The sequence below is a fragment of the Drosophila obscura genome, unplaced genomic scaffold (genome assembly GCF_018151105.1).
Source record: "Drosophila obscura isolate BZ-5 IFL unplaced genomic scaffold, ASM1815110v1 contig_179, whole genome shotgun sequence".
Taxonomy (NCBI): Eukaryota; Metazoa; Arthropoda; class Insecta; order Diptera; family Drosophilidae; genus Drosophila; species Drosophila obscura.
This window is the reverse complement of record NW_024542766.1, coordinates 7,208,686-7,235,815: the sequence shown is the minus strand read 5'-3', so window position 1 is coordinate 7,235,815 and position 27,130 is coordinate 7,208,686. Positions and strand designations below refer to the sequence as shown.

Sequence of the window (27,130 nt, the reverse complement as noted above, 5' to 3'; positions counted from 1 at the left end):
ATATTGAAAGCATTTTTCCATGCATGTACATATGTATGTATGAGTATATTATAGATTTAATTATAGTATATATATATGTGTTTGCTTTGTGTGTGTGTGTGTATGTGGAATATAGTGGCTATATAATTCATAATAGGTTTAATCGTAATGTAATAATAGTTTCTACTGACGAATGAGTACACATAGATTTTTTAAAATAAGGTTCAACTGGTGGGGGGTTTTCTAGGGGCGGGGGAGTTGGGAATAAGCCACATTACATCCCCTGCATATACATAAAAATACATACATATATATACATATACGTATGTATTTACTAAATGCACAAAAAATCTTAGAAAAAATTGTATATATATAAAATCGTTGCAAGGACACTTTTCTGATCGAAATGAGTGAGAATATTTGAATGGATATTTGATAGTACATAATTCGATATGTATATGAGAATATGTGATGTGGTTGGATTTGGCATAAGGAAAATAATATTTCTTGAACAAACATTTTCTTTAATTTTCATTTGAGTGAGCAAATGTGTTTTGCCCTCGAGAAACTTAAGCTTAAATTTGTGGCCAAACATTAACCAAGAAATGCGGTAACAATTAAAAATTAACAAATGCTCAAATACATGTGATTAAAAATGTCTAACAAAAAGGAATGTTCAGGAAAAAAACTGGGCAGATAAATGTTTCTAAATTTAAGGCAATAATAAATACGAGTATTTAAAAATCGCATGGGCAATATTTTGATGACAGATTCAGACTTCAGTGGGCATATGGTAGGTATGTGGCTTTGTGTGTGTGTGTGTTTTTGTGATTGTTTGTGATTCAGAGACGGCAACGAGAAATCTTTTCGCATGCATATGACAAACTACAAACTACGAAAATTGTTCACTGATTCGTTCATTCTTCTTGATGCTTCCGGCTGCTTCCGGCCGCTTCCGGCTGCTTCAAAGTCGACAGACGGGATCATCGCTGCGCAATCTAAACGTGATCGTAGCTCCGGCGAAACGAACGATACAGGCAGCAGGCAAAGAGTATGGTCAAAAGCTGTGGGGTACAAAACGTCATAGAATAGAAAATCCACATTGAAAAGTGCCTTCCACTCACCTGTATACCCGCCACGGCCAGCACCACAGCGGCCAAGATCAATGTCTTCGAGTCCAAGATGCCCAAGAGCTTCTGCAAGCAGCCATTCTGTGTGGCATGCACCACAGTGCATTCCTTGGCCTCGCTCAAATTGATGACAGAGCAGCATGCCGGCGGCAGGGTCTTATTGGGGTAGATAAATTCCCAATCGTTGGGTCCATATGTGCCGCAGCAGTCCAATTCCGTTTGCAACAGGGTCCAGGCATCGCGATAATCCTCACGCTCCTTATAGTGGCGCATGGTCGAATTGAATTGTCCCTCCATCATCTGCTGCAAGCCCGAGTGCTTCACATACCCAGCCACGCCCAGGCCTATTTCGAGCAGAAATATGACCACGGCGAGTATGGCAAAGCTGAGGATCATGCAGCTGCTCTCCTTCAGGGCACCGCAACAGCCCAGGAAACAAATGACCGCCACAGCGGCGCCCACGATCATCAGTATGATGGGCGCCGTCCAAATATGATCGCTAACAAAATTCGAATAGTGGGCATAATTCATTTGGACCATGCCACCCACCAGAAAGATGAGCAGACCAGTGAGCTGATTAAAATCGGAAATTAATGTCCAAATTCAATTCAAAATGGGAAGCAGAGAGCACTTACCGCAAATAGTAGATTGCAAAAGAATGTCAAATATTTGACACATGCCAAGCCGCCGGATGCCATTTTGCTATAGAAATTCGTACAACGTCTCTCGCGTTCGCTCTGATTCTTGGTACTGCAAGAAAGGGAATGAAGGGACAAAAAATATTAACCGATTCGCCCTCAGGACACACACAACGCTCGGCACATCAATCAATAAAACGCTGGTCAACCGCAGACACAAACACACACACAGACACACTCATGGGGTCTAAAAAGGAAATCCGAGTGGCTACCATCCCGAAGCCAACCCCCAAATCACAGAAAATACACGCAACCAGAACACTGGACGGACTCTGGTGTCTCCTCTCTCTCTCTCTCTTCTGCTTCACCTGTCGTCTGTCTGTCTGTCTGTGGATTAACCCCTACATATAGCAGAACCTCCCCCCCAACAACCTTTCTGGGCACTTCACTTCCCATAGAGCGAAAGTTGTCAAGTGCAGAAATGCACGTTGGATGGCAAGCAAAGGCCCAACACAAGGCCCTTTTCGCATTGAGTGCATTTGCTGCCATTTTCATTTCATTTTCATTCCCATTTCACGTTTCATTGTATTCGTTTGGCCCAGTTTTAGGCGCATTATTATTTGTTATTACATATTACCCGTATATGTATGTATTTTTTTTTGTATTTTTGTATTTTTGCAGGCGGTGTGGGTGTTGGTGTGGCTGGTGGCGAAAGTGCTCCCTATGTAAGTATTTGTTACAAGGACGACCTGCTTTTGCAGTGCAACCACCCCACGGAATCGATTAGTAGTAGTACCCACGAGTAGATAACAGCAGCAGCAGCAGCTATAGCAACTAGCAGTATAAACACCATGTAACAACTGCACTTATACAGGGGGGGCCTTTCAATTTGGATTATTCACAGCACTTTATCGCAATTGCTTGATAAGGAAATAACCAGAATGTATGGCGACATGGTGACTCTTCCACAATCAAAATTAAACAGTGAACAAAAAGACTGTCTTCGAGGGGTAGACGTGGAGGCAAGTCATAGTCATAGCCCCATTTGAAAAGAATTGGTTTAAGCTTCCTTGAAACTTATTTTAAGGTAAGCTCTCTCCTACTCTGTACAATATTATATTATCCAAATGTCAAAGATATTAACAAATCTCGTGCGCCTCGATAGAAACGATTTCTAAGGGTTTTTCGTGCATTGTTGTAAGTTAATCGCGATTGTAACTTTAAAACCTGACCAGACAAAGCAAAATACTGCACAAATATCACGCCATTTAAACATATTAACAATTAATTAATTAATTAATCTTATCTTTTTTGTATCGTACCATTTCTCAAAGCTATAGACTGATTTCATGGCGAAGCCTGTTTAAACTTGGATACTCGCGATAGCAAAAATTAATGCATACTGATGTTAAAATTGAAAGCAATCAAGCTTTTTATGGGCTACTAATTGTTTGCAGTCTTCTTATCTTATCTTATCTTATCTTATCTTATCTTATCTTATCAACAGGTATTCTCTAACAGAATAAAATTTGTACTCTTCAATTAGCAGGGGTCACTGGTCCAATTACTCATTCGGTTGCTATCGGTCAATTCATAATTGTCAATTGTTGGTTGCAATTACTCATTCGGTTGCTATCGGTCAATTCATAAGTCGCAGCCACTAGAGAATATATTTTAATGTTTAAGTAGATTTTTCTTCGTCTGTTTAGTCTAAGCAAATTATGTTCATATACTCGTATGCCACACCGATCAGATCAGATCAGATCAGTTTGAACTCTTCAATTAGCAGGGGTCACTGGTCCAATTAGTTGATTGACACACACACAGCAGGGTGTGGGCTGTGCCCTCCTGCCATGGGGGCATAATATGCTACACATGTACATACATATCTAACATCATCCCACCAAAGCGCATAAAAGTGGAAAGAGACCGAAATCGATCGTTTTGAAATTGTGTCAACGGTGGCAAAAAAAAAAAAAAAGTGGTTAATAGCCACTGGTCACCGCGGCTGGGCTTCATTAAATAAAGGCCTACTCGCTTCGCTCTCTTTTCTCTCTCTCTCTCTTTCTATCTATAAAAGAAGCCGAGTGAAAAGTTTCACCTGTCGCACACGGACGCCAAAGTGGAGGAGTAATCAAATATACATTTCATTCACCCACGCGTAAACAGGACGATAAAAACACCGCCACTGGCTGTCAATAAACCTTTTTGTTGTAGATGGCGGCGGTGTTGGCCAGCACGGACAGTGGCTACAAAATAAAACAAATCTTATAAAACATGAATATCGTTGTTAGAGCAAAGAAAACCCCAAACTATTTGATTCGTTAATATTGATATATTGAAAAACGCTCAGATTTCTCTAGCACAATGATTAAGATTTACAGGGGCATACGTTATTAATTAAAACCTATGACCCTGTAAAGCTCAATCATTATTTGGATTTATTCTACGTTCAATTAAATGGAATTGAAGGGCTAGCTACCCAGTACCCAGAAATGCCACAAATAATATAATTCATAATTTAAGCAGACATTTTCACATTCAATATATTTTGTTTCTCAGTTCTTCTCCCATGTGCGAATATTTCACAATTTATTTTAACTCTTGCAAAAAGTCGAATCTCAAATTTCGCAGCCTTGTATATTTCTGTCATTTGATAAGCCCTCGGGCTCCACTGTGGCTGTTCTTTCACCCACTTCGTGCGGGGTGCTGGTGGAGCAATTATATATGGGGGAAGCTCCCTGGCTTGGAATGGGACGATGAAGGCGGTCAGTGGGCCCTGTCCCATTGAATACAGGGATATATGGATGTATGCATGTGTGGATGTAGGTACGAATGCATGTGTGCATAATGATACACCTTTTTAGGTTGCGTGCCATCGACTAATTCCGGAAATCTACCCATAAGCATGGGTGTCCGTCCCCCCAAAACTGACCCTTTGAGCTATTTTTATACAACTTTACTTGCCCCAAAAGTAACAACGCAAAAGAAGCAAAGGAAAGTGTTTGTTTGGGGCCCCAGAAATGAGAACAATCGAAACCAAGTCTCTGGTGGATTCCGCGAGGGGTTAACAAACTGCAGCGAACTCATGCGGCAAGCGCCACACAGAAAAAATGCAGTCTCTTTTTTTTGTAGGTTTAAATATTCACGCTATGCGGCGGCTGGGCCTGGGCTAGGCTAGTGTTTTCTATGTATAACTAGTTCCATACATACTCCAAATTCCTAGATTTCTCTCACTTCGCAGGTAGTGGATGCCATGCCCCCCGCGACGAGAAACAGAACAAAAGAGATGAGGAACAAAAGGCCAGCAAAGTAGAACGGAAGGAGGTAGTGAACCTGAAACGAAGAAAAATAACTGCACATTCGTCTCGTCTGATACACTGTTGAACTGCTTTGCTTGCTGTGTTCCCATCTCGTTCTGGCGCACTGACAACTCCACACATACACACAATACGCGCCCATAACAACACCAGCTCCGCAGAGTTGCGAGAAGGTTTCTTTGCTAATTGACAAATATACTTAAAAGTGTTTCTCACTTAATGTTGCACTTTATTAATACCAACTTAAGTGTGTGTGTATATACCTGATTCAAATCACTGAACTCTTCACTCTACACTTGCAATACGTTTGATTTTATCCGGCAAAACAGCGCTCGCAGGTAAACAAATATTCAGTAGTGATGATAACGTATTGGTATACAATGTATCGATATATCGCCTGTTTAAATAATATATTTATAAAAAATATCAAGTTAAGTGGAATATATCCAAATGGAATAATTTGTCTGTTATTTCGATTGAATTGACGCTACTAGACTCATTATATATAAATACGCCTGCAAGTTTGACCACTTAATGTTTCATCGATATCTGCAACATAAAGTCGATATTTTAGTGCGATAAGCATCGCCAAAAATAACGCTTTACAGCACTACTTTCATAGATGGCGTTATAGTATCAGCTGCTGCTTCCCGCGAACTTCTTGAACTTAATTTTGCCAAATACAAATATAATCGGCGTTTTAGCGTGCATTGGAGTTGTTAATAATGAGTGTTTGTGCGTTACCGCTGTCTGAAATATAAAGGCACAGCCGAATTCCTAATGCGAGTACAACCAAAACCAAGTCTGTCCAACCGCAGTCTTTGCGCTCGCAAATAACATGATGAAATTCTTCGGCACTTTAATGCAAGATGTGAGTAAACTGGTACTGATAGTGGACTCATTGCATCATGCGAACGTATCAAGTGAGATGCTATTATTTCAGCCGTGCGTTTCCGGATGCGAATGAACTTTTCTGTGTGGCTTTCTTTGCGTCGCGACGCGTGGCCATAAGTTTAACCGTTAGAAGGGTGGCTATTAAAAATGAGTCAAAAGGGAAACGCACATACATAAGCTGGTAGCTATAAAACTCGTTGCTGCGGCTGAAGTATTTCATTTGGAATCTTTTGATAGCCCTTAGATTGGGTATATGTATATATTTAAAACTAATAGAAATTAAGCATTTTCTGACCCTTATAATACATATATATGCTCGATTAGCATCGACAGAAGAGTCGACATAGCTCCATTTCTGTCTGTAGAAACATGGAAAAATTACTTATTTTTATGCCTTTTGTTGATCATTATTTTTGCAGCGTGCAATACTTCATTTGGAACCGACTTGATTGGAAAACTATATCATATAGGTCTTATACGTTGGAATGGGGAGAAATTCAAAGGTAGATATGTAAATAAAAAACGCACATTTTGATATATTTATTTGTTTGCTTTATTCAATCAACTTTGCTTGGCATCTAAGTATACATACTAGTTACATATATCGAATAGGATAGCATCCATTACTTTTACACTGGTATTCAATAGGGATGTATCCATATCGATCCTCCTTTACTTGTACACAACAAATGCTCATCGTTCTTAGACCATTCCTAAAGTACACTTTATATACAATACGAGTAATATGCTGTTTTCATTTTTAGTATTTTGTTACATAAATATTTGCTCATTTTTTGTGGGTGTTTAAATATAGATATAATTGATTTTGTTTGCGTGTGTGTGTGTGTGTGTGTGTGTGTGTGTGTGGGAAGAAAAACATTTACAATACTTACTAAACATCTATATTGCAGTTTTATCCAAATATATATGTATGTACATATATTTGTATATCATTTGTGCAACAGAATTTGACTAGATTTGACACTCGTCCACAAACAAAACACTTTTGTGCCATTTCGTTGTAGAAACCCCCCTCCCACCCTGTTGCTCCACCAACTAACCGAATACGAATTACATATTGCTCTATGCCCCTTCTAGAGTTTCTGTCACTGCCACCTACTAGCACTAGAAATATATGTATATAATATGTATATATGCTTACCGACTAACCCAAAATACTAAATCCTCGACTAATCAAACATAATCAACAAGCTTAACTTTCACACCCACGAGCACAAGGCGGCGTGGCGTCTCACCCTAACTACTATTTTTCACTTAATTATTGCTAAGACCCAAGCATCCATCCACATCCACACTCACGCCCACGCCCACGCCCACGCCCTCATCCACTCACACTGACACTCTCTGTATCATGTGCCACCCATCGAGCACCGTTATTTTATTACTGTTTACCGTTGTACCGCACACGGTACCGCACCCCACACTGCCATATCGGGTTGTCCCGCTCTGGCACACTTTCCTTTCCCACCCGTAAGTCCTACAGTGGTGTTCCTTCCGTTAGTTACACAGCCATGGGCAGGGCATGGGGTACAATCGGAAGTGTGCCAATTTCAATGTGCCATTCAACGTTTCGGTGTGTTAATTGTTTTGTTACCCTGCTCCGGGAACCATTACATCCGTAGTACGATAAATTTCAAGTGCATTAAAAAGATCATGGGTGGTAAATTAACTTATTGGCGCGTCACTCTGCCGTCGTCGTCAGTGTCGATGTCGTTGTCGTTGTCGTCTCTATCGTTCCGTAGTCGCGCCAGGACTGCTAGTTAACGTTAATTGATGCTTTGTTTTTGTTGCTATTGCTGACAATTATATATATATGTGTATATATGTATTTATATATAGCGACGAAACTCGTTGAGAGTTCGACTCCCTTTCATCTGTATCTGGTGTTTGCTTCCGTCCGTTTTTACTTCATTTCTATATATACAATTACAGTGTTTCTCAATAATCTACTATCCTTATGGGGCTCTTATGTTATAACAACTTTGGATTAATTGCATATAATGTATATATAATATATTGACTCTATTTTGAATCTATTTCTGTTGATCAACTTACAATCTAGGGGCTTAGCTTTTGTTTTTGGTATGTATAGGATTTTAATATTCCATATATGTATTTTTATGGTTAATGTTTGACTTAATTTCTATGTACGTATATTTATTCTAAATTCCTATATAATTTTCTGATATTTCAGGATGAGTTCAAGTTTTTTTTTTTGCCATTTTGATTAATTTGTTGAAGTGTTTTATAGCTGGCTGTGGGAATAGTGGAATGAAACAGGCATGAAGTACAGTTGTGTTTAGGTTGACAAGAGATTGAAAATAAATGCTGAATAGATGAAGGAACAGACTGAAGTACAGTTGTGCTTGAAAGGTTGGAATATTTGCAGCGGCATTGTATCTGAAAGGTTTATTCTAAAAATATGTAGCGCTTTGGTACTGCCAACATCTAAGTTTTACTATTTCTATGGCAAAATATCGTTTACGTTCGAATAATTTAATTTCTTAAACTAAACTCCACTCAGGGAAAACAAATTCTTTGCCTTTTCCCGCTTTCTATATTCTATAAATTCTATTTTTATCATCTCTATACTCCTTAGATCAGGCCCCACCTTAGAGGAACTCTCGAAATGGTTCATCAAAATTATCATTAACATCTGTAAAGTTGCCGGAATTGTTACCTACACCGACACCCACGCCGGACACAATCCCAACGCCCACGCCGACATTAACTCCGACACCCACACCCACACCAACTCCTACGCCAACTCCGACGCCCACATTAACCGTTGTGGAGCCATTCAGGATGAGTGTCGGCTGCTGTTGGGGCTGCTGCTGCTGCTGCTGCTGCTGTTGGGTGAGCATCATTGTGGCTCCCATGTGGCCATGACCATGCATCGTCTGCTGCTGCTGTTGCTGTTGATGATGGTGATGCTGTTGCTGCTGCTGCTGCTGTTGCTGCTGTTGCTGCTGTTGCTGCTGTTGCTGCTGCTGCTGTGGATGATGGGATGTGGGCTCCAACTGTGTCTGCTGCATGTGCATCGCCTGGGGCTGGAGACTCTGCATCGCAGGATTGGCCGAAACGGCGGCTGCATTCAGCAAAGTGCCATCGGCAGCAGCCAACAGAGCACAATCGTAGGCCCCACCATTGGCCAGAGCATCCTCAAAGCAAAGTGCGGCCGCGGCATTGGCCGATGCACCATTCGTGCCGCCACTGGCGTCCGCCGTGAGGCTGGAAAGAAGGACACCGCCAACGGCACCGCCATTCAGCTCCATTGCAGCCGCCTCCTCGTTCCGCTTCGAGAGTATGATGTGCGTCAGATTGATGATGTAGTTCTTGGCCAGCGTCAGTGTCTCAATCTTTGACAGCCGCCGCTCCATCTCCACGTGCGGAATGACCTCGCGCAGCGACTGAAACGCATCGTTCAGGCTGTGCATTCGCATGCGCTCCCTCTCGTTGGACTCCAAACGCCTGAGATTCCGCTCCTTGGCATTCAGCGCTCCCTTGCGCCGCCGATTGGCATTTGAATTCGAAGAACTGGAATTGGCACTGTTCGGAGTGAGGCTCGACGCACATCCGCCGTTGCTCTGCTGCCCACGACCTCTACTCGAGGGCCGTTGATTACCCTGGGAGTGCCCCTGCGGATTGTTGGTGCTGCTGCCACCTCCATTGCTGCTGCCGCCCCCACCGCTCGTATCATCGCTCTGCGAACTGGAATCTGTCATCTCCAGATCGTAAGTATTATTGCTTAACTGCACATGGAAGATACACACACATTAAATATCAATTTCACTCTTTACAGATCTACCGCTCGTTGGCTGCTTACCTGTGAGGTGCGCCTTGTGACACGTCTTACGGGTCGGGAACTTCTCTCCGCCGACTCTGGGGACAAGCCATTGTGTCCATCTGTGTTGTAGTTGTTGTTGTTGTGATGCAACTGCTGCTGAAGCTGCATGAAGTCGTGGCTGCTGATCAGTTCCGTCAGCTGTGTGGCATCCATGGTTGCTCGGGGGTGTTGTTAAAGTGCTAAAAGTTACAGGTAATTTATAAAAAATAAGTCAGAGAATGGAGCAAGTCAATGGGGGATGCCCGGACGTGTGCATATATTTAATTTGGGAAAAATTATGAGATCTTTTTTATGAAAGACTCTTTCAGGCTCTTTGGAAATATTTGTAAACCCAATTTCCATCCATTCTATTCAAAGGGCTTACCAGATAACCTCCTCTGTGGAGGATTTCTCCTTTTTAAGTGGCTCTATATCCCCAATATCCCTTTATGATCTCCCCATTTCCTTTATTATCTGTCAGTTTATTGTTGTTTTGTTTTTGTTTTTTGGCTAGTCAGCTTTTTAATACTCCCCATAATTGCAGAGCTTTCTGTCAGTGTTTGTTTTATGATATTTTATCTAGCATTTCGGTCTCTTAACCACATTTGAATCATTTGTGTGTGATATTCGTTATCTTTAAATCGATATTTGCTATGTGGAAGTTGGACTGGACCCATCACACGTGCTGCTATTTGACACATAAATTAGGTTAGATGACACATTCATACGAATGTCCAAATGTCATTTTGAGTTCTCGCTGGAAATGTATCTAGAATTTCTAGCACATTGTGTAATTATAATTATAAAATTGGAGGCGGTAGTATTGCATTCTTTGCATTAAAATGTTGAATGGAGATCAAAGATATTTGTATATGGAACTTATGTAAATTTCTGTATAAAAAAAGGGAGCTTCTCGCTTTTCTTCTTTCTTTTCGATCGATATTATATGAATTTATTCGTAAAAACAATTTTAAAGCACACATTTGAATAATATACTGTTAGAACCGATAAAAAACAGTTTCTCATACATTTTGGAATGATATTTAGATTAATTTCTATAAGCGACTTCAGAAGTTCAAGAAAAAAATGATCTTTTACGGGTTTTATGTGTGAATCGATTTTTGAATGGTATTCTGATATTTCGTCATATTTTGTATGCTTCCTTAAAAAAACTCTTCCCTATATATTTCTGTATTATCTTTTCTTTCAATACGTCTAAAGGATAAAAAATGTTCCAACTCTTTCGCCATTTCTTAAAGAAAGAACTCTGCAAGGCAATACTTTATTAGATTTCTCACAATGATATTGTGACACACTTTATCTACGACTGCTCCCCTCGTAATTCCTTGGCAATTATTTTTAGAAAGTGTCCCTAAACCTTACCATTTCGTCACCCCCCTAATAATCCCTCAGAACAATCATGCAACGCTAATCAACGAGGCAGCAAATAGTAAGAAATTATAAGACGATTTCCCCCTCCTTTTGTCTTTTTTTTGCACCCAATCCTGTTGCGCTTGGGGTCAAGGGTCAGTCGGCGTGAACAGAGATTGCATTGTACTTGAAAAAAAAAAACTACCGTAAGAGAGAAGAGCACAAGAATCTTGTGCGGGGCGGGGGGACTGGTGTTTCGATGAAATGCTTTCGCGCTTTCTGTCGTTGTTATGGTTATGCCCCTTGGCTTTCCAGCATTTGACCCGGAACCCCGTACTGCTGTGGAACAATTTAAAGAGTAAAGCAGACGCAGGACATGGGACACGGGGAATGGGGACACGATACTGGAAGGAAAACACTGACTTTGTTGTAATAGAAAACGCGCACTTTGCGGTGCATTTTTCTTCGCTTTTCCTCCACTGAGGCTCCGCTGAGTGAAACAAAAGTGTCGCTATTATTTAACGACAACAGCTCCTTGGGCTCTCTCGCTCTCTCGGACCATGGACTATGAACTATGCACTGTTTGGCGGGTCTTTAAAAGAAATGTTAAGAGAAATGACTACAATACAATGCATATCACAGCGGTGGTCCTGGCCTGGTGAAGGCAGCGTTAAGTGCGGAGCGGAATTTACAACCCGATATTTGGGAACGATAGTTCATACAAAACTCAAAGATATTTTTATAAATATTTGAAAGCTTTTCTACAATATTTAATTAACGAAATTCTAAAAAAAAACAGAAGCACAGAATATATTAAATATTCCCTGAAAGAGCTCCTTCGTTAATTCTCGAGATAATCCTTGAAAACGCTCAAAAAAATAGCCCTTAAAGATTTCCTAATTTTCGAAGTTTCCTAGAGGTTTTGTTAATACTTTTTATTTAGTAAAAAAAAATAACAGAAAATATTACATATTCCCTGTAAAGTATGTGAGGATCTTTAGGTAGCTATATTTTCACCACAGTATCTGCGATAGTTGTTAATAATTCCACTTCAAATTCCTCAAAAATATGCCTTAAATATTCCATATTCAAAATGAAACAATCTACTAACCATTATCGCATTGGATAACTCGACCATCTCTAGCACCTTATGGAGCACCCCCCAACTTCAAGCTGCGTATAAGGTTATAGGGTTACACTGATGTTATATAATGGCTTTCGGTTATAAAAAGACTTGGTGGGAAGGGGCAACAGTTTGTCCAATGAGTCGCCGATTTGTCGCCATCGAATAGGGGGGCGGGCTTGGCTTTAAATGCAGATGCTTGCAACATGTTGCTTGCCCCTGCTGTTGAACCTGAAAATGCAGCTTCCTTTGTCTGGCGGTACGCTTGACGTGGTCTGCAGATATGGGGCTCTGAGGTCCTTAGCAATGCAGCAGCAGCAGCAGCATCCCAGCAGCCAACAGCCAGTCAGTCAGCACCTGGTCTTGTGTAATATTTATTATGCTTTCTAGTAAATAAAGCATACTTTTGCGTGCCTTTGTGCGTCGCTTCTTGTGTGGGTTGTGTGCCGTGGATTGAGTCGGGGTGGGAGCATTGGGGGCTCTTTGGTTGCAGGCAACGTTTTGAACTGCATTTGACAAGTGTATTGGGATAATTCGTTTGTGATATAAGAGAAATGAGATATGTTTCGAGCCTGGAAGGCGGACGGAAGTTTCGATTGCGAATTATACGAGCCTCAAATTTGGGTTAAGACGTTCAATGCCTTTTGGGTTGATTGAATAACTCAATAACTCAGAATGGTGGGACAAAAATATCGGCACGTTTGTGGTTACAGTTACATTTTATATTTGTTTTAAGGATTTAAATGCTTATATCATAAATCTTTAAGAGATATTTAAAATTGTGGTTATATTTAATGGTTTATTTTCTATGAATATTATGATGTTTAATGCCCAGTTTTAAACCAAAAGTTTTTCTTCTTAATATTGAACTCTTGAATATTGATTTCATTTTTTAATTTTCATTAAAAAATTGCTTTAAAAACAACACTCTACAAATATTCGAGGAAATAAATGTTTCTAAAGCGCAGTATTTTGTTGAATTTATCGCAAGATATTTTTAAATAATTCTAAAGGCAGAATGAAAAATACTGTGAATACTGAGTCGGTACATATTTTTCGATTTTATTTTGAAAACTTGTTAATAATGTTTTTACGATAGAAATACCAAAATACTGCGTGTTATAAACATTTATTACCTACATTTATAATAGTTGTTCTTATATATTCTTTACATGATTTATAATTTGTGGGTTTTTTTTTGTTTTTTTAAATAAAAACCTTAATTTCCCGTAATTTAAAGCTTGGGTTCTTTCTTGTTTCTTTTTGTGATGTGAAAGGTACTAGAATATTGCAACTAAATATATTTAAATACTTAAATTGAAAACTTACATTCGCTCAAAATTTATAAACCCAGTGGCGTATTTTTGATTGATCCTTTATTTTTTTACACAGATCTATCAAAAATAACTCTTCACACTTTTCACTTTAATTAAGGGCATTTTTTTAAACCACTTATTTGACACACACACACATACACGAGATTTTATGCCTTTTTCTTTTTTCAAAATTTCATCATTTTTTTTATTAATTATTTCTTAAATTTCAGCACTGAATAATCCGAGGGTAGAACAAATTGCGTTGGGCCATGGACCGAAACTGAGCGAAACGCACGCCGTGGAGCACCGGAAACGCGGAAGCGTTGAGGATGACGGACACTTGTGGAATGGTTGCAACAGTGAGGCGTCCTCTGCCTCTGCCTCGTCGACAGGCGAACCGAGGCACACGGCCAAAGGCGAATCACAAGCCTTGGCCGAGCATTCCCGAAGTCACGCAACAAGTCTAACAGTTCGGCAAGAGGGGGGCTGGGGTCTGGGGCCTGCCCGAGTGCCCGAAGCGAAGCGAACTGGCGAATGGAGAGCATTTCAAAAGGCTCAAAGCATGAGTGCCACGATTCTGAGTGAGTTTTATTGCGTCGCTTTTGTTTTGTTATATATTTTTTTTTCTAAGCAATCGAGTCGGGGGCGAGACCCCCACACAAGTGAGGCCTACAAATGGGGTTGGGTCGACACAGGGATACCTGGTAATTGGTATTAAAGACTTAATTAAAATAGAAATAAGTTAAAGTGCATGAAAGGATATTTTGGTTACGTTTCGCTACCTTGGAAATATTTTTCGAGAATTTCAAAAATACCTTAAACCACAAGTGTCCCCTGCAATACGAGCACTTCTCATTCAGTAACTTTTATCAATAAAAATACTTATTTATTGCCTAGATCTCTATAAAGATTACTCCTTACCATGGACTGAATATTGTATTCTTGTGAATTTCCTTCCGCTTCGGTTCCATTCGGTGTCCCGCCTCATGCAGCAGCGTCCCTCGGTCGGTTAGCGTTTAGTGCCTGAGGCTCTATATCCTTTACGAATTTCTGGTTTTTCTATTCTTTCTAAAGTATTTTATTTTAATTTCCTTAAACCGCATATAAATCGGGAATGCTCCTTTATCCTTATGTCAAGTGTAGGGTATTCTAACACTGCCCTTATCACATTACACGTTATCCCAGAGCGAGAGCCCAGAGCCCAGACCCAACCCCCATTCGCCCAACGGGGTGGCTTGTGTTTTGGAGTTTCTAGACATGTCACACACCACGTGCTGCGGAGCCCACAACTCCAGACGCAGGGGGTAGCGGCATAGTTCTGCAGGGAGTGTGGGCTGTGTGGTATGTGGGTGCCTGATTAGTCCCGCTGACGCATGTTGCCCCATAGCTCTCTCACACTCGCTCTCTCCCCCTCTCTCTTTCTCTGTGCGGCCTGCATTCGACTTGGACTGTCGCCCAGCCTAGGCCAGCTCCTTCCTTCCTTTGTTACCAACTCCGATTGAGAGCCCCCGAGTTGTTGTATACTGTTATTATTATTATCGTCTGTTTGTCTACAGCCCTGTTGCTGTTGCTGTTATCACAGTGCTTACGTCCTTATCGGTGGGGTTTTATCTCATGATAAACTACGAGTATTGTCGACAGATAATATAAAATGTTGCCGAAGCAAAGTTCTCTTTTGCTTTGCTTTTTGGAAAGTTGCATGCGTTTGCTGCCTGCCCTTTTTCTATAGAATTTCGTGTGGTTTTTCATATATGCATGAATTATTCTCTTTCGTTTTGTTTGATGTGGCTCAAAGGGTTTTCTTTTTAATATGTAATTGCTGGAAAATATATTGGAGTAACAGGAAGTGATATAGATGGGAAATTTATGGATAGTAAAAAGAGAATGGAATGGAAGCGTTGCCATAGAAAAGTTATGGCTCGTAAAAGAGAAGAATGAAAGGGTATGGGGATGAAGGATGTCGGTAATTAATGAATACAAGGGCCGGATTTCTAGATAAAGAGATTCGATAGTCAGACAAGTACTAAATAAATAAAATTGAATATTCTGAAAATCCTAAATAATACTGAAGTATTCCTAATAAAAAAGAAGAAGAAGAAAAAGTTTTAATAGATAAATATTAAATAATAGTAAAATATAACGTGATAGAAAAATGTTGTGTGATATTTTATTAAATTATTTGCGGAATTTAATTGAAAAATAAAATTAAACACCTATTTTTATACTTAAAAAAAGAATTTGTACATTATAAGAAAGAGTTTTAAGATATTTTATTGAATTCTTAGAGGATTTATCATTGCATGCCGAACAAATAATAAACAAAAAAAATAGTTTTAATTTCAGTACCTCTTTCGCTTTATCCCATAATTTTCAAAAGATTTCTGAACTTTTAAACTCCCTAGCAAAATGCTAATTTTAGAGTAAAGATCCATTCCGTTTCTATCATCCCCACTTTGGTGGCATAAAAATAAGTCAACTTCAGCCTCAAGTGCAGTACTCCCAATGCAGCAGGAGCAGTAGTAGTCCTGTGCTGCTCTAGTCCTGCCCGCAAATTCCTCTTCAGCCAAGTGTTGCCAAATACAAATTGACAGTTAATATTTTTAAACTGGCAAGTCGATGCAGCATCAACAGAAGCGACAGCAGCGGGGTTAGGGCCGGGCCGTAGGAGGTTGAACGGCGGAACACTGTCGACAAGGACATTATGTAAATCACACGACAGCAAAGGGGCGCGAGCGTTGGCGTGCTCTATCCACCAGCAGCAGCCCCCCAACAGTAGAGATGTGGAAATAATAAACAGGAAAGAAGAAAAAAAAAGAAAGGAAAGGCTTTCTTTTCCGAGTCGAAGCTGTTGATGCTCCTAAAGTTGCATTATGAGGAAGATTCTATGTAGGTAGGTATACGATCATTTTTTTGTTGTTATAAAAATAATATTTATATATATAAAAATCTCTTGTCACTGTGTTTGTGGTTAAACTCCTCCCAGACGGCTCGATCGATATTCATGAAATTTTTGTCTTATATTAAGTAGGTTTGAGTATAGGTCGGAAAGTATCTTCATATTACCACCTGCTAACTTTTAATTTTAGTGTTTCTGATCAAGTATTGACTTTATTTAGTTGTCAGTGTTGATTTTTGATTTAATCTCGATCTAATATCTTTTTGTGTTTGTTACGTTTCTTTGTGAATTTGGTTATTTTGTAACTGTGCTAAAGTGAAAAATTCCAGCAAGACGCAAGAGGCGCAGTTGCACCGTCGGACAAATAATACAACATTCATGCGACATAGTAGAGCAGAAAGAACAGTCGAACAAGTCGAAGAAGATAACGAAAATGTGCGTGAGGGCATGTCGCACTTGCGTGAATCTCAATCACAAGGAGTACGAAATTAACAAAGACAATTGGAACGAAGACGTGGGCGTCGCCAAATAATTGACAATATCAGAGACATATCTTCATATCCTTCGCTTTGAAGCGCATACAAAAATATATTTACTTTTTAGAGTTGCAAAATCTTCATTTTGTTTTTTGCAAACATCTCTTTATATCCGTCGCTTTGAAGGGCATACAAAAATATAGAATGTAGACAGAGTCTCGGACTCGAACCGAAGGCCGAGGCTGCTGCTGTTGCCAGCAATTGCGTGGGCGGTTGCTGCTTACAGTCCTCCACCGGCAAAGAGCCTTTTGATTATTTCCCATCCAACAGAAGTTGAATGCAGCAGCCTCTTGTTGTTTCTGGTCCTCCACAGCCTGCCTCCTGCCTCCTTGTGGCTGTGTTTTTGTCTGCGCTGCCCTGCCCCATCAACAGTTGGTTCAGGGTCTGCCTTCAGCTTTCAGGGTTTGCGTTCTGGTTCGGGTTTTCCTTCACTCTTAACATATTAAACCGATCATTGTACTCGACATTGGCATCTCAACACACAAAAAGCAAATGCAAACAAAATGCACTAATAAATTTTGTATTTAAAAAGAGGAGGAGAGGCACGAGCAAGTACGGTAATTTAAGCAGTTGAAAAATCTATAAATAAAATGCAATTTAGAATAACCTAATGAGTAAATAGAAGGAAAAATAATACTCCTAAGTGTAAAATACATTTTATTAGCAATTGAAAGTGTGACAGAGGCTAAAGGCCATTGAAAACATCCTCCTTAAATCCCAAAAAAACAGCCCACAAATACCTATTAAAATAACATACTTACACATTTTCCATACACCAATTTACTTCATAATCTCTAATGCGCACCCAATCATCCTACCATCATTCCTGGCAACCGCAAATTTTGATTCAATCCCCATCCTCCAGGGGTGAGCCAACGCCTTTAATGCAATCAGAAAAGAGGTCTCTCAGCCGAAACACACGACTGGCATATTTAAGCAGCCGGGCAGGATCTCCAGGATCGACTTTAACACGTTTAAGACACAAATTTAATCATGACAAGTCCCCCTCTCCCGCCAAGTAGGTTGCTGGGTGGGGGGAATCGCACCCGCGGTTATTTAAAAAAATTCTAAAAACAACGAGAGAAAATATTGTAAGGCAATAATAGAATAGAAAGGGAGGAAATGTTGGTAATGAGAGGGGGGGGAAGGGTGGACTTATACTCGTAGCTGTGCCTGCTCTGCCCTCAGGGTTCGGATGCCCACCCACGCGGCCTGTCAAATGTCAATAGCAAAAAAAGAGCAAAAAAAAAGAGTCCTCGACAGCTGCTCCAGGCATCCAAGTCCTGATCACCGCAACACCCCCATACTCCTCTCTCTCTCTCTTTCTCTCGAGAAGGAGCGGATGGTCATTCAGTTGGCATATTTACATTTATTATGGAGTCCCCAAGCCTGAAGATTGACGTCGTACGGCCACCCTACAATAAATAAGTATTTTCCAACATAATCGGCCGCTGTAATATTTACTCTTCATGAAGGTCCTTTTCGGCAGAAGTAGGAGGGTGTCAATGGGGCTATGTATTTGCTATATATTGGGGTCAAATTTGTGTGAGAAGTGAGAATGATGGGCATGAATTTCGATGGTTGTTATGCGATGAGATTTTGGGATTGATTTGAATTGGAATTTGTGTAGAAAAGCTCACAAAATTCAGAACTAAGAATCAGTAAATAAAAATTTGTTTTTGAGTAAAATCATTTATATTTTTAATTTTTAGTAAAGATCAAGTACTACTCAAGTAGCCCAAGATCCTTAATGTAAAAATATTGCCCCACGTTTTCTTCCATATTCCCCCAACACTTTTTACATTTCCACTTTCAATGGATTTCCATGAATCTGCAAGAGGGCTGAGAACCCTTTAAATCTCTGCCCAAAGTACAGCTCAAAGGAGTGTCTTTTGGAATAACTTGTATTTAACCAAACAACTTCAATGCTTGTTAAGTCTCTGTCGTCACTCACTGAAAAACGGGGGGACGCTTCGCACAAAAACAACAAAAAATTGTATAAATAATTATTATTTACACACAGCGTGGCAGTCAGCAAGCATATATGAAAGGAAGGCTTTTAGTGCCCTCCTTTTTGTATGCCTCAGTGGCTCTCTGCAGTTGCTAATTGGTGTCATTAAAAAGTTGAAGGCGAAGGCGAGTCTTTTAAAAATACATCTATGTATATGTATGTATAAATATTGCGCATACGTCATGGGTGTGGCCGACAGCAACTGCTTTACAATGTTAATGTAATCAAAGTTTAACTTCCGCCTGATTTGTGATTATGAAAATACACAAACTTTTGCTATAAGCAAAATACACAAATTCCTTGCAGGTGCAACTTGACACAGCAAAAAAGAGCAACAAATTTGTGTAAAAAAAAGGTTACTTTACTTGATAAAAATTAGCATTTAAATTACGGGAACAGGGTTCAATGAAGCGCTATTAATTGGAATGTTCTAGCCAGTAGGGAGGAGAGAGTAAGGGGCGGAGTAGTCAATGACGTCTGGGGAGCCTGCCTTTGATGGACTCGCGATTTGCACCTGGGTAAAAAAAGTGACACACCGGATAATTGTTATTGATGGCGCATTACGAGTCCTTGCGTCCGTCCCTGCTTTGTAGCCTGTTGCAGTCGATAAAAGTTTTGTGTGTGTTTTCAGCCATGGAAATGAATGGCAAATGAGGCTGCTATGTGGCCCTGGACTGTATCTGTCTGTCTGTCTGTCTGTCTATCTGTCAGTGGCATACTGTCGAAGAGCGGAGCACGACCTTAGGCCTGTTAATGAGCGAATGTCTGCCTAGGATTTATATAATCCGTCTTTTATTGGAATGGGAAATGACTAAAAATATATCTTTATTATAAGTTTCGCTGGGATTTTGGAGCTGGGGGGCTCTTCAGAATAAAGTAAACTAAAAAAGTGTATAATGTTTTGAAATGCTTTATGATTTTTAAGCGATGAATGATACATTAGTAGCTCCTTTAGTAGACGTAAGAGCTTTTAAACAGCTTTTATATTTATATTTATATTTTAACTTTATTTAAATTTTTAACAACATTGCTGCTGTTGTAATTTCAAATTTATGGCTCTAAACTATTTTTAGAACAAAATCTCAAAACATTGGAGGACTTGTAAAGCTCTAGGATTTGTAGCTCTAAGATGTAGCCCGAGGAAATATGTCTATTATCAGGTAGCCTCTTTTATAATTTTTGTAGTTCGTAATTATCTTATACAATATCAATCCAAATCTAAATTTCCAAACAATTTCCATAGAATTATGATGCCGAACCAGTGCTAAGGCAATATTTCAAACCATTTGAAAACTTGGAAAAGCTAATCGACTGTGTAATAAATATTGTTGCAGTGGCTTTTTCTTAAGAGTCTATCGAAAGGTGAGTAAATTGTTTCCCATTTTATGCAACTCTCTCTAAATACTTTTAAATATTTTAAAACTACATTACAAACCCAATCAATGATCTGCAAAGGTATGTCTAGCCCTTAAAACTATTATTTCAAACACGATATTTTATGGTATACCAAAAACCATTTAAATTATTCCATTCCAATCGTAAAAGCTAAAAGAGTTGACTTCTAATCCATAAGAATAAAATGGTATTATGATTTGTCTGCCAGAGATAAGATTCCATTATTTCGGGCTTACCTTTTCACACACACACACACACACAAATAAATACACACTGAAACAATGCGTCAAGGCCATCACGCATACATAAACACATTCCACAAATAATACTTATATAATACACTAAAATCTCTGCAGAGAGGGAGAGGCAGCGGCAGAGGCTGAAGAGAAGGGCAAACAGCAATGCATATTTTAATTTTCGCACACGACAAGGATGACAATGGAGAGGTGGCTAAAGGGAGGACAAAGGGGAACGTGCCGAGACAGCGTATGGGAGTAAGAGAGAAAGCGGAAATGGGGAACGAGTGTGGGAGTAAGAGATGTGATGTGATGAGTATGAGTATGAGAGAAAGAGAAGAGCGGGTTTGGGCGAGGCAAGAGAGAGATTCAGTTTGCTTGGTGGGGCCGTCGTCTGGCTGGCGCCGCTTTGACCAGGCCGCAAATGAGCGACGCCCCTGGCATCACCCCCTCCGGCCAGACGCCCTTTAATCACCCAATCGACACAAACACACATACACAAACGAAAAGAGAGAGACAAACACATACATATGCACACACAAATGGAGAACAATCTATTTACATTTACACCAAATGTACAAATTTATTTATCGGTGAGGGAAGGGAGTGAAAAACCGGTGGAAAGAGAAGAGCAGTGTGGAAATAGAGTGGGGTGTGGCGATAAGCGAAAGGAAGGGCGGGATGTAAAAGAAGGAAACGTCAAACGATGGGAAGTCACGCAAAAACTTGTTTGCGTTGGCGACCCAAGCGCACAAAAGTAGGCAACGCTATCTGCGCTTTTGCGGTGTGTGTGCGAGCTAGCTAGGGTGTGTGTGTGGGTGTAATGTGGGGAAATGGAACATGTTTACACACACAAGGGTACCGTGTGTGTGTGCGCGCGTGTGTGGCATGCTGATGAGTTCTGTTTTGTTGTTTTTCTTGAGCAAACTTTAATTGTTTTTGATTTTTCTAAGGATTCAAGTGACGCGACTTTTATTTCCGTTTCCATACACTTTGCGGGCGAGAGAGGGTACCATGATTCTAAGGAGATGTTTGCTAAGCAAAGAGGGAAGGAACTACACGCCCATAAAACATATATTGTCTGCATAAGCGAAGTCTCTATGCATAGTAGACGATCAGTTTTGAGGAAACACACCATTCCATTCTACAGTCCACCGAATATAGAAACTAAAACTGAAAATTGTCGTAAAACATGCCCAAAAATTGTGCCTTTTGTAGAGAGAAAATCGAAGGCAACAAAAGAAATTGCATTCCACCAACAATTTGCATTTAATTCAACAAAATTGTATCATAATCTGATAATTCCCATAGAAACAATTGCTCGTCAAGAGTATCTAAATATTCAGTCCCCAGGGACTTACTTTTATTTTCCTTCTTGATTGCTTAACCAACAAGAGGATGATGCAAGGATACCAAACATCCCATGGATAGGGGGACTGCATGTGCTTTTTTTTCTTTCATTGAAGCCTTTTCAAATGTTCCAGTTGACAAACAAATCATGTCATAGCAAAGAAGTTCGAAGGAGAGAGTGAGGGAGAGAGAAATGGAATGCTTCTTGCTCTTGGCTAATTAAATGTACATTTGTACAGCTTCCCCCTGAGGTACATGGTGGAAGGGGAATGATGGGGAGGGGGAGTACAAATAGAGAGAGGAATGTCAAGAGTAGACCCGAACTCTTTCAATTGCAATGACAAGATTCTTTCGTACAATACGAAATGCACTGAAGGAAAAGCTTTGATGGATGAAATACTTCTGGGAAGTACACAAAAGGAAGCTCATGGTCTCCCCCGCTTTCTACGTATTTTTCCTCATCTGTTCTTAATTTTATATATTTAATCGTTAAACAGCATCCAAAGAGGATAACAGAAATGCGGCCATTAATTTGCAGTGAGATGCTCTTTTCTTTTCAGAGTATTTTTGGTTATTTTGTTCTTGCTTTATTCTCTAATTACTGCCAAAATTCGATGACTTCTCCCAGTGTACATCCCAACCATGAATTTGTACACAGCAATGCACCACTTTCCAGCGCTTACCACTTGAAAATGTCCAAACAGCCAATTGCCCAAATGTCACGTACACGTAGACGCACGGGCAATAGGCAAAGGCACAGCACATCACAGCACAGATTCGTGTAAATGTCAAAGATGTGCCCCAGCCAGCCGAGGAATACCGCTAATTGTTGCACATGTTGCACACTTCACGGCGTTCTCTCGTGCCCCGCACTCTGCACTGTACTGTACCTACTGTATGCAGTTGGCTTAAAGCCTGTGCTGGGTATGCAATGCATTTGGTGCATGCCACGGGTTGGAGTCTGAGTCTACAGCTCCAGCCTCCTCTTTGTTTTGTGGCTCATCTGCGTGGCAAATTGAAAATTGCGCTCATTTATTTCATTATTGGGAAAAAGCAGTGGAGAAACGATTTTGTTTCCCATTCAAATAGCCGTGAAATTGCATTTGATTTTGTCTGTGACCAAACGAGGGCCAGCGAGCGGCAAAGAGACGTCAAGGAAAGTGCTTGAAAAGTGTGGCAATTTTTCTATTGAATCTTTGGTTAAAGCTGATTGGCATTTAAATCATTGATCGATTTGAAATACAAGAGAAAAAGTTAAGAAATTAAAGTATTTAAACAGTAGAAAAAGGAGATGTTTTAATGGGTTGAGAGAATTTATTATATTTAATACGTATGGCAAAACTATTTATCCATTTAAATACAGACTGTTTATTAGTTATTCTTTTCCTTAAAAAAAATTATAATGAATTTTACTGATGGCCGATACAAAACATGAACGCAAAAATGTCTATAAAAAGCCCTGGGACTACATTAATTATTTGAAAATATTACGATTTGTTTTTCTTTGAATTTGTATGCAGAATATTCAAGCAAAATCATTTCTTATAGTACACAATTTTAATTTGTCCAAAACATTTATTTTGCGCCAGCCAAGGAAATTCGTTTGCTCTTCCCCCAATAGGGGATTTCTATAAATATCAAACAAACACAAAAAATAGTGTGTACTACCACTTGTTTGAATAGTTTCCCCTCTCCTCCCATAGTGAAGAACCCACCCCTGCCATATCAATGCAACCCCATTTGCCGGGGGCATAAACATTCCAATTGAATTGAAATTGGCCCGCATTTGTAGCCCGCTTGACTCTCTACATTGTTTACATATTATTTAACTTTATTTTTACGTGCAAAAGGTGTGTAAATGGAAATGGGAAAAACGGAAAATGTGTGAAAATTGGGTACCGTGCGGGTGGGCAGATAAGCAGCTAAAATAACGTTTTCGCACTCTATGCGATTAGATAAGTCCAGCAAAAAAAAAAATGGGAAAAAAACAAAAAATCAAACAATTGTTGGGGTCTCATAAAATTTACTTGTAATGGAAAGTAGAAATTTGTTATACATAGAAAATAAGAAAATCAAATGGAAGACCAAATGAAATTGCATCAAAATTGAATCTGAAATGAAAGATCCGCCCTGTGGCAGCCACTCCACACTCGGAGCGGTGTATACTAGTGTGCTCCTCCGAGTGTACTCTGTAATTTTGAACATCTAAAGGGAAGCTTTTGTCCCATGCTGAGAGATAAACCAATTTGGGTTTTTGTTTGTTTTTATTTGGTGCGCGTGTGTGTGTGTGATAATTACATAAGTAATACACATCATACATACTCGTACATCCCACTCTGCAAGTGGATTTCTGGGATACATACCCTATCAGCGGGCATTATAATGCCGAATAGATGTTTGTAATACTGAGGAGAATATTTCGGAATATTTTATTATATGTTATATTTTTAATATTTGTTAGCGCTCTACGGAGAGATTCACTTCAGATTTTCCTTAGTTTAATTGAATTCGAATTACTATTCTTTTCTTTCGTTTACACTTATTTCGCGTCATGCAGAAGCGCTCATCGGTCAGCTATGGGGCAGGTATGCTGCTGTTTTCATAGACACTCTTAATCCATTAAAAAAAAACATATTCTAGTGTCTTAAATCGGCATACCTAGCATATATTTATGTAGATATCATAGCAAAAATGTACCCAATTCTTCGGCCTGTCGAAACCATCAAATTTCCCTCTTATTTCTGCTTAGTTTTTTCCTCAGTTCTCTAATAGAATTTATATGTACTAATGGATGCCTAATACGGTTAGCACATGAGCCATGATGACTCACTCAAGCAATTACATAAGCCACAGTCACACTCACTGCCACCGAATCGCCCCAGCTTCTACCCCAGCTCCTCACATGCATGAGATTATCTTTTAGAATCAACCGAAAAATAATACAAAAAAAAAACTAAACAAAAAAGCGTAAATTTATTCCTCACATCATCTCATTAACATGCGCCAAGGGTTAAACTTCAATCACCCCGAAGGATAACCCATGCCACACACAATTCCCGCTCTATGCCCATTCTATGCCTCATTATAATTTTGTTAAATGTTATGTAAAAGAGAGTGTCATGTTCCACCTCTCTCCCAGACCCCGACCCAGATCCACACCCACTCACCACACTTTCTCTCTTGGCGCCTCATTGGCGGACTCTCCAGGGTCCTTGGAGGATTGCCCACTGGCTTCCATTTACAATCCAACCCAACCCAAGCCAAGCCAAGGCACTGACGTTTTGACTTTTAATTGTGTTTTAAAGTGTTAAGGACACCCCACCCCACTCTGGCCCCCAGAGGGGTGGGTTCTGACAATTGTATGGGGTGATGGGGGTGGCTGGGGGTGGCTGGGTGGCTGATGGCTCGTGCACTTGGGTCATTTTCAGGCCATTTGGTTTTTGATTTAGTTCTCTTGGGCTGTTTGGTCATTTGATGCCTAATTAAATTTAACGATGACGTTGATTTCTCGTTCTCTCGACTCTGCTCTGGGGAGACATCTGCGGGATTGGAATGCCAGTGGTTTAATATTGCAATTCCTCTCGAAACCGACTTGCTTGCTGTGTAACCGACTTGCTGTGTGTGTGTGTGAAATTGATATGTAAACCGCAAAAGGGATTTCTGGTAAGGCAACGAAATTCAATAAGGCAAATCAATGGCAAGAATTTATTTGGATTGAAAAATATTTCGATTCGAATAACAGAAGTCTACGTTTCAAGAAGACACGGCCCGAATTTAGCGGACGGCACGCTCCCAAAAGCGGAGAAACAGCCACTTAGTACTCAGCAGGATTATCTAATTTCTCCCAGTGTATCCCGTTGCAAGAGACCTCCATTTTCGATTCTAGTGTCAATCGCGTGCATTTTGTATTTGACCATAATCACGATGTAGCCTAGGTCTAGGTGCCTAGGCCTAGGTGCACGTGCTCGGATTGTGGCGACTCCATTTCAACACTGATTCAAGGTGGCCACTTCGGGGGCATAGAACGTTAACGCCGCAGTATTTCCTCAAGTATTTCCTTTGCCAAAGTTAAGAATGCCTCCTGCTTCTCGAGTTCCTGGAAGCCGGAATAAGTGACCAACTCTAGTACATCGATAACACAATCCACGTCCAATGCGGACAGCGGCACATTGCCCGTGTAAATGTAGCCAAGAATCAGCTTAAACGGATCCAGGCGCGAATCTGACCCCCATTGAGCATGGCCCTGAAGTACTCACTGCTTGCAGTCAAAACAAGACGGTGGGTCGGCAGGCGTTGATCCTCCACATAAAGATGGCCCATGTATGCCATCAAATCATTAGTTGGGTCGAAAGCCAATCGCTTCAGCCTGTTGCAGCCTTTTCTGCTCTCTTGGCTGTCCATTTTGGTCACTCATCGCTTCTGTGTGTGTGTGTGTTTGAGTATTGGCGTCTCCTATATATCTTTATTTGCCTTAATTCATAAACATACGATTTTCTATTCCTCTTCCCTTATGAAGTTTATCGTCTTGGCGATATCTCTGGATATGGATTTCTTTTGCTTAGGCGGTGGATCACATAGATTGGAACAATGGGAATGCTGAATGTTCCCTTGCTTACAAGCTGGCAAAGAATATTCCAATCTATTTCACAAGCTTCTATTTTTACATATAAGCATTCTGCAATTTTCGAAACCCCTCAAAAACCCGTCTGGGCAACCACTTTAATAAGCATCCCAATTTACCCGCAAATAAATATCCAAATAAAAATAAATTTGTCCACCAAAATAAAGAAAGAAAGTCCAAACATAACCCTTAACCGCCCATATCAAGCCAACCGTACTTGTGTCTATGTTTATCCCTTATGTTTGAGGAGGGGGGTGGAACGAGTTGAAGGACCTGGAAACATTCATCAAAAAAAGAATCTCAGCCCAGCCGCCAAACGCGCGACTCTCTTCGACTCTTCCCCTTGCGGGAGTGTAGTTGTGTGTGTGGGGGAATTTAAGCGCAGGGAATAGAAAGGATTCCTGGGAGCAGAACGAACAGCTAATAACAGGATTAACACAATGGAGGAAAATTGAATTTTATGCCAA

General features: G+C 40.2%; 2 protein-coding genes across 3 annotated transcripts; both read right to left on the bottom strand.

The window, feature by feature from the left end:
- Positions 1–922: 922 nt before the first annotated feature.
- Positions 923–5,437, bottom strand: LOC111076862 (CD63 antigen). 2 transcript variants are annotated; one of them, XM_022370881.2, is made up of 4 exons: positions 5,331–5,437; positions 1,745–1,859; positions 1,104–1,682; positions 923–1,043 (listed from the first exon to the last, which is right to left on the bottom strand). In XM_022370881.2, exons 2-4 carry the CDS (start codon positions 1,805–1,807, stop codon positions 978–980), a joined length of 708 nt encoding a protein of 235 aa, XP_022226573.2. In that variant the 5' UTR covers positions 1,808–1,859; positions 5,331–5,437; the 3' UTR covers positions 923–977. The 2 variants fall into 2 exon arrangements, with proteins under 2 accessions (XP_022226573.2, XP_022226572.2); XM_022370880.2 differs by lacking the exon at positions 5,331–5,437 and adding an exon at positions 3,070–3,134.
- Positions 5,438–7,260: 1,823 nt separating this feature from the next.
- On the bottom strand, positions 7,261–9,999 carry LOC111076864 (protein dimmed). Its single transcript, XM_022370885.2, has 2 exons — positions 9,809–9,999; positions 7,261–9,734 (listed from the first exon to the last, which is right to left on the bottom strand). Exons 1-2 carry the CDS (start codon positions 9,980–9,982, stop codon positions 8,595–8,597), a joined length of 1,314 nt encoding a protein of 437 aa, XP_022226577.2. The 5' UTR covers positions 9,983–9,999; the 3' UTR covers positions 7,261–8,594.
- Between the last annotated feature and the right edge of the window lie 17,131 nt (positions 10,000–27,130).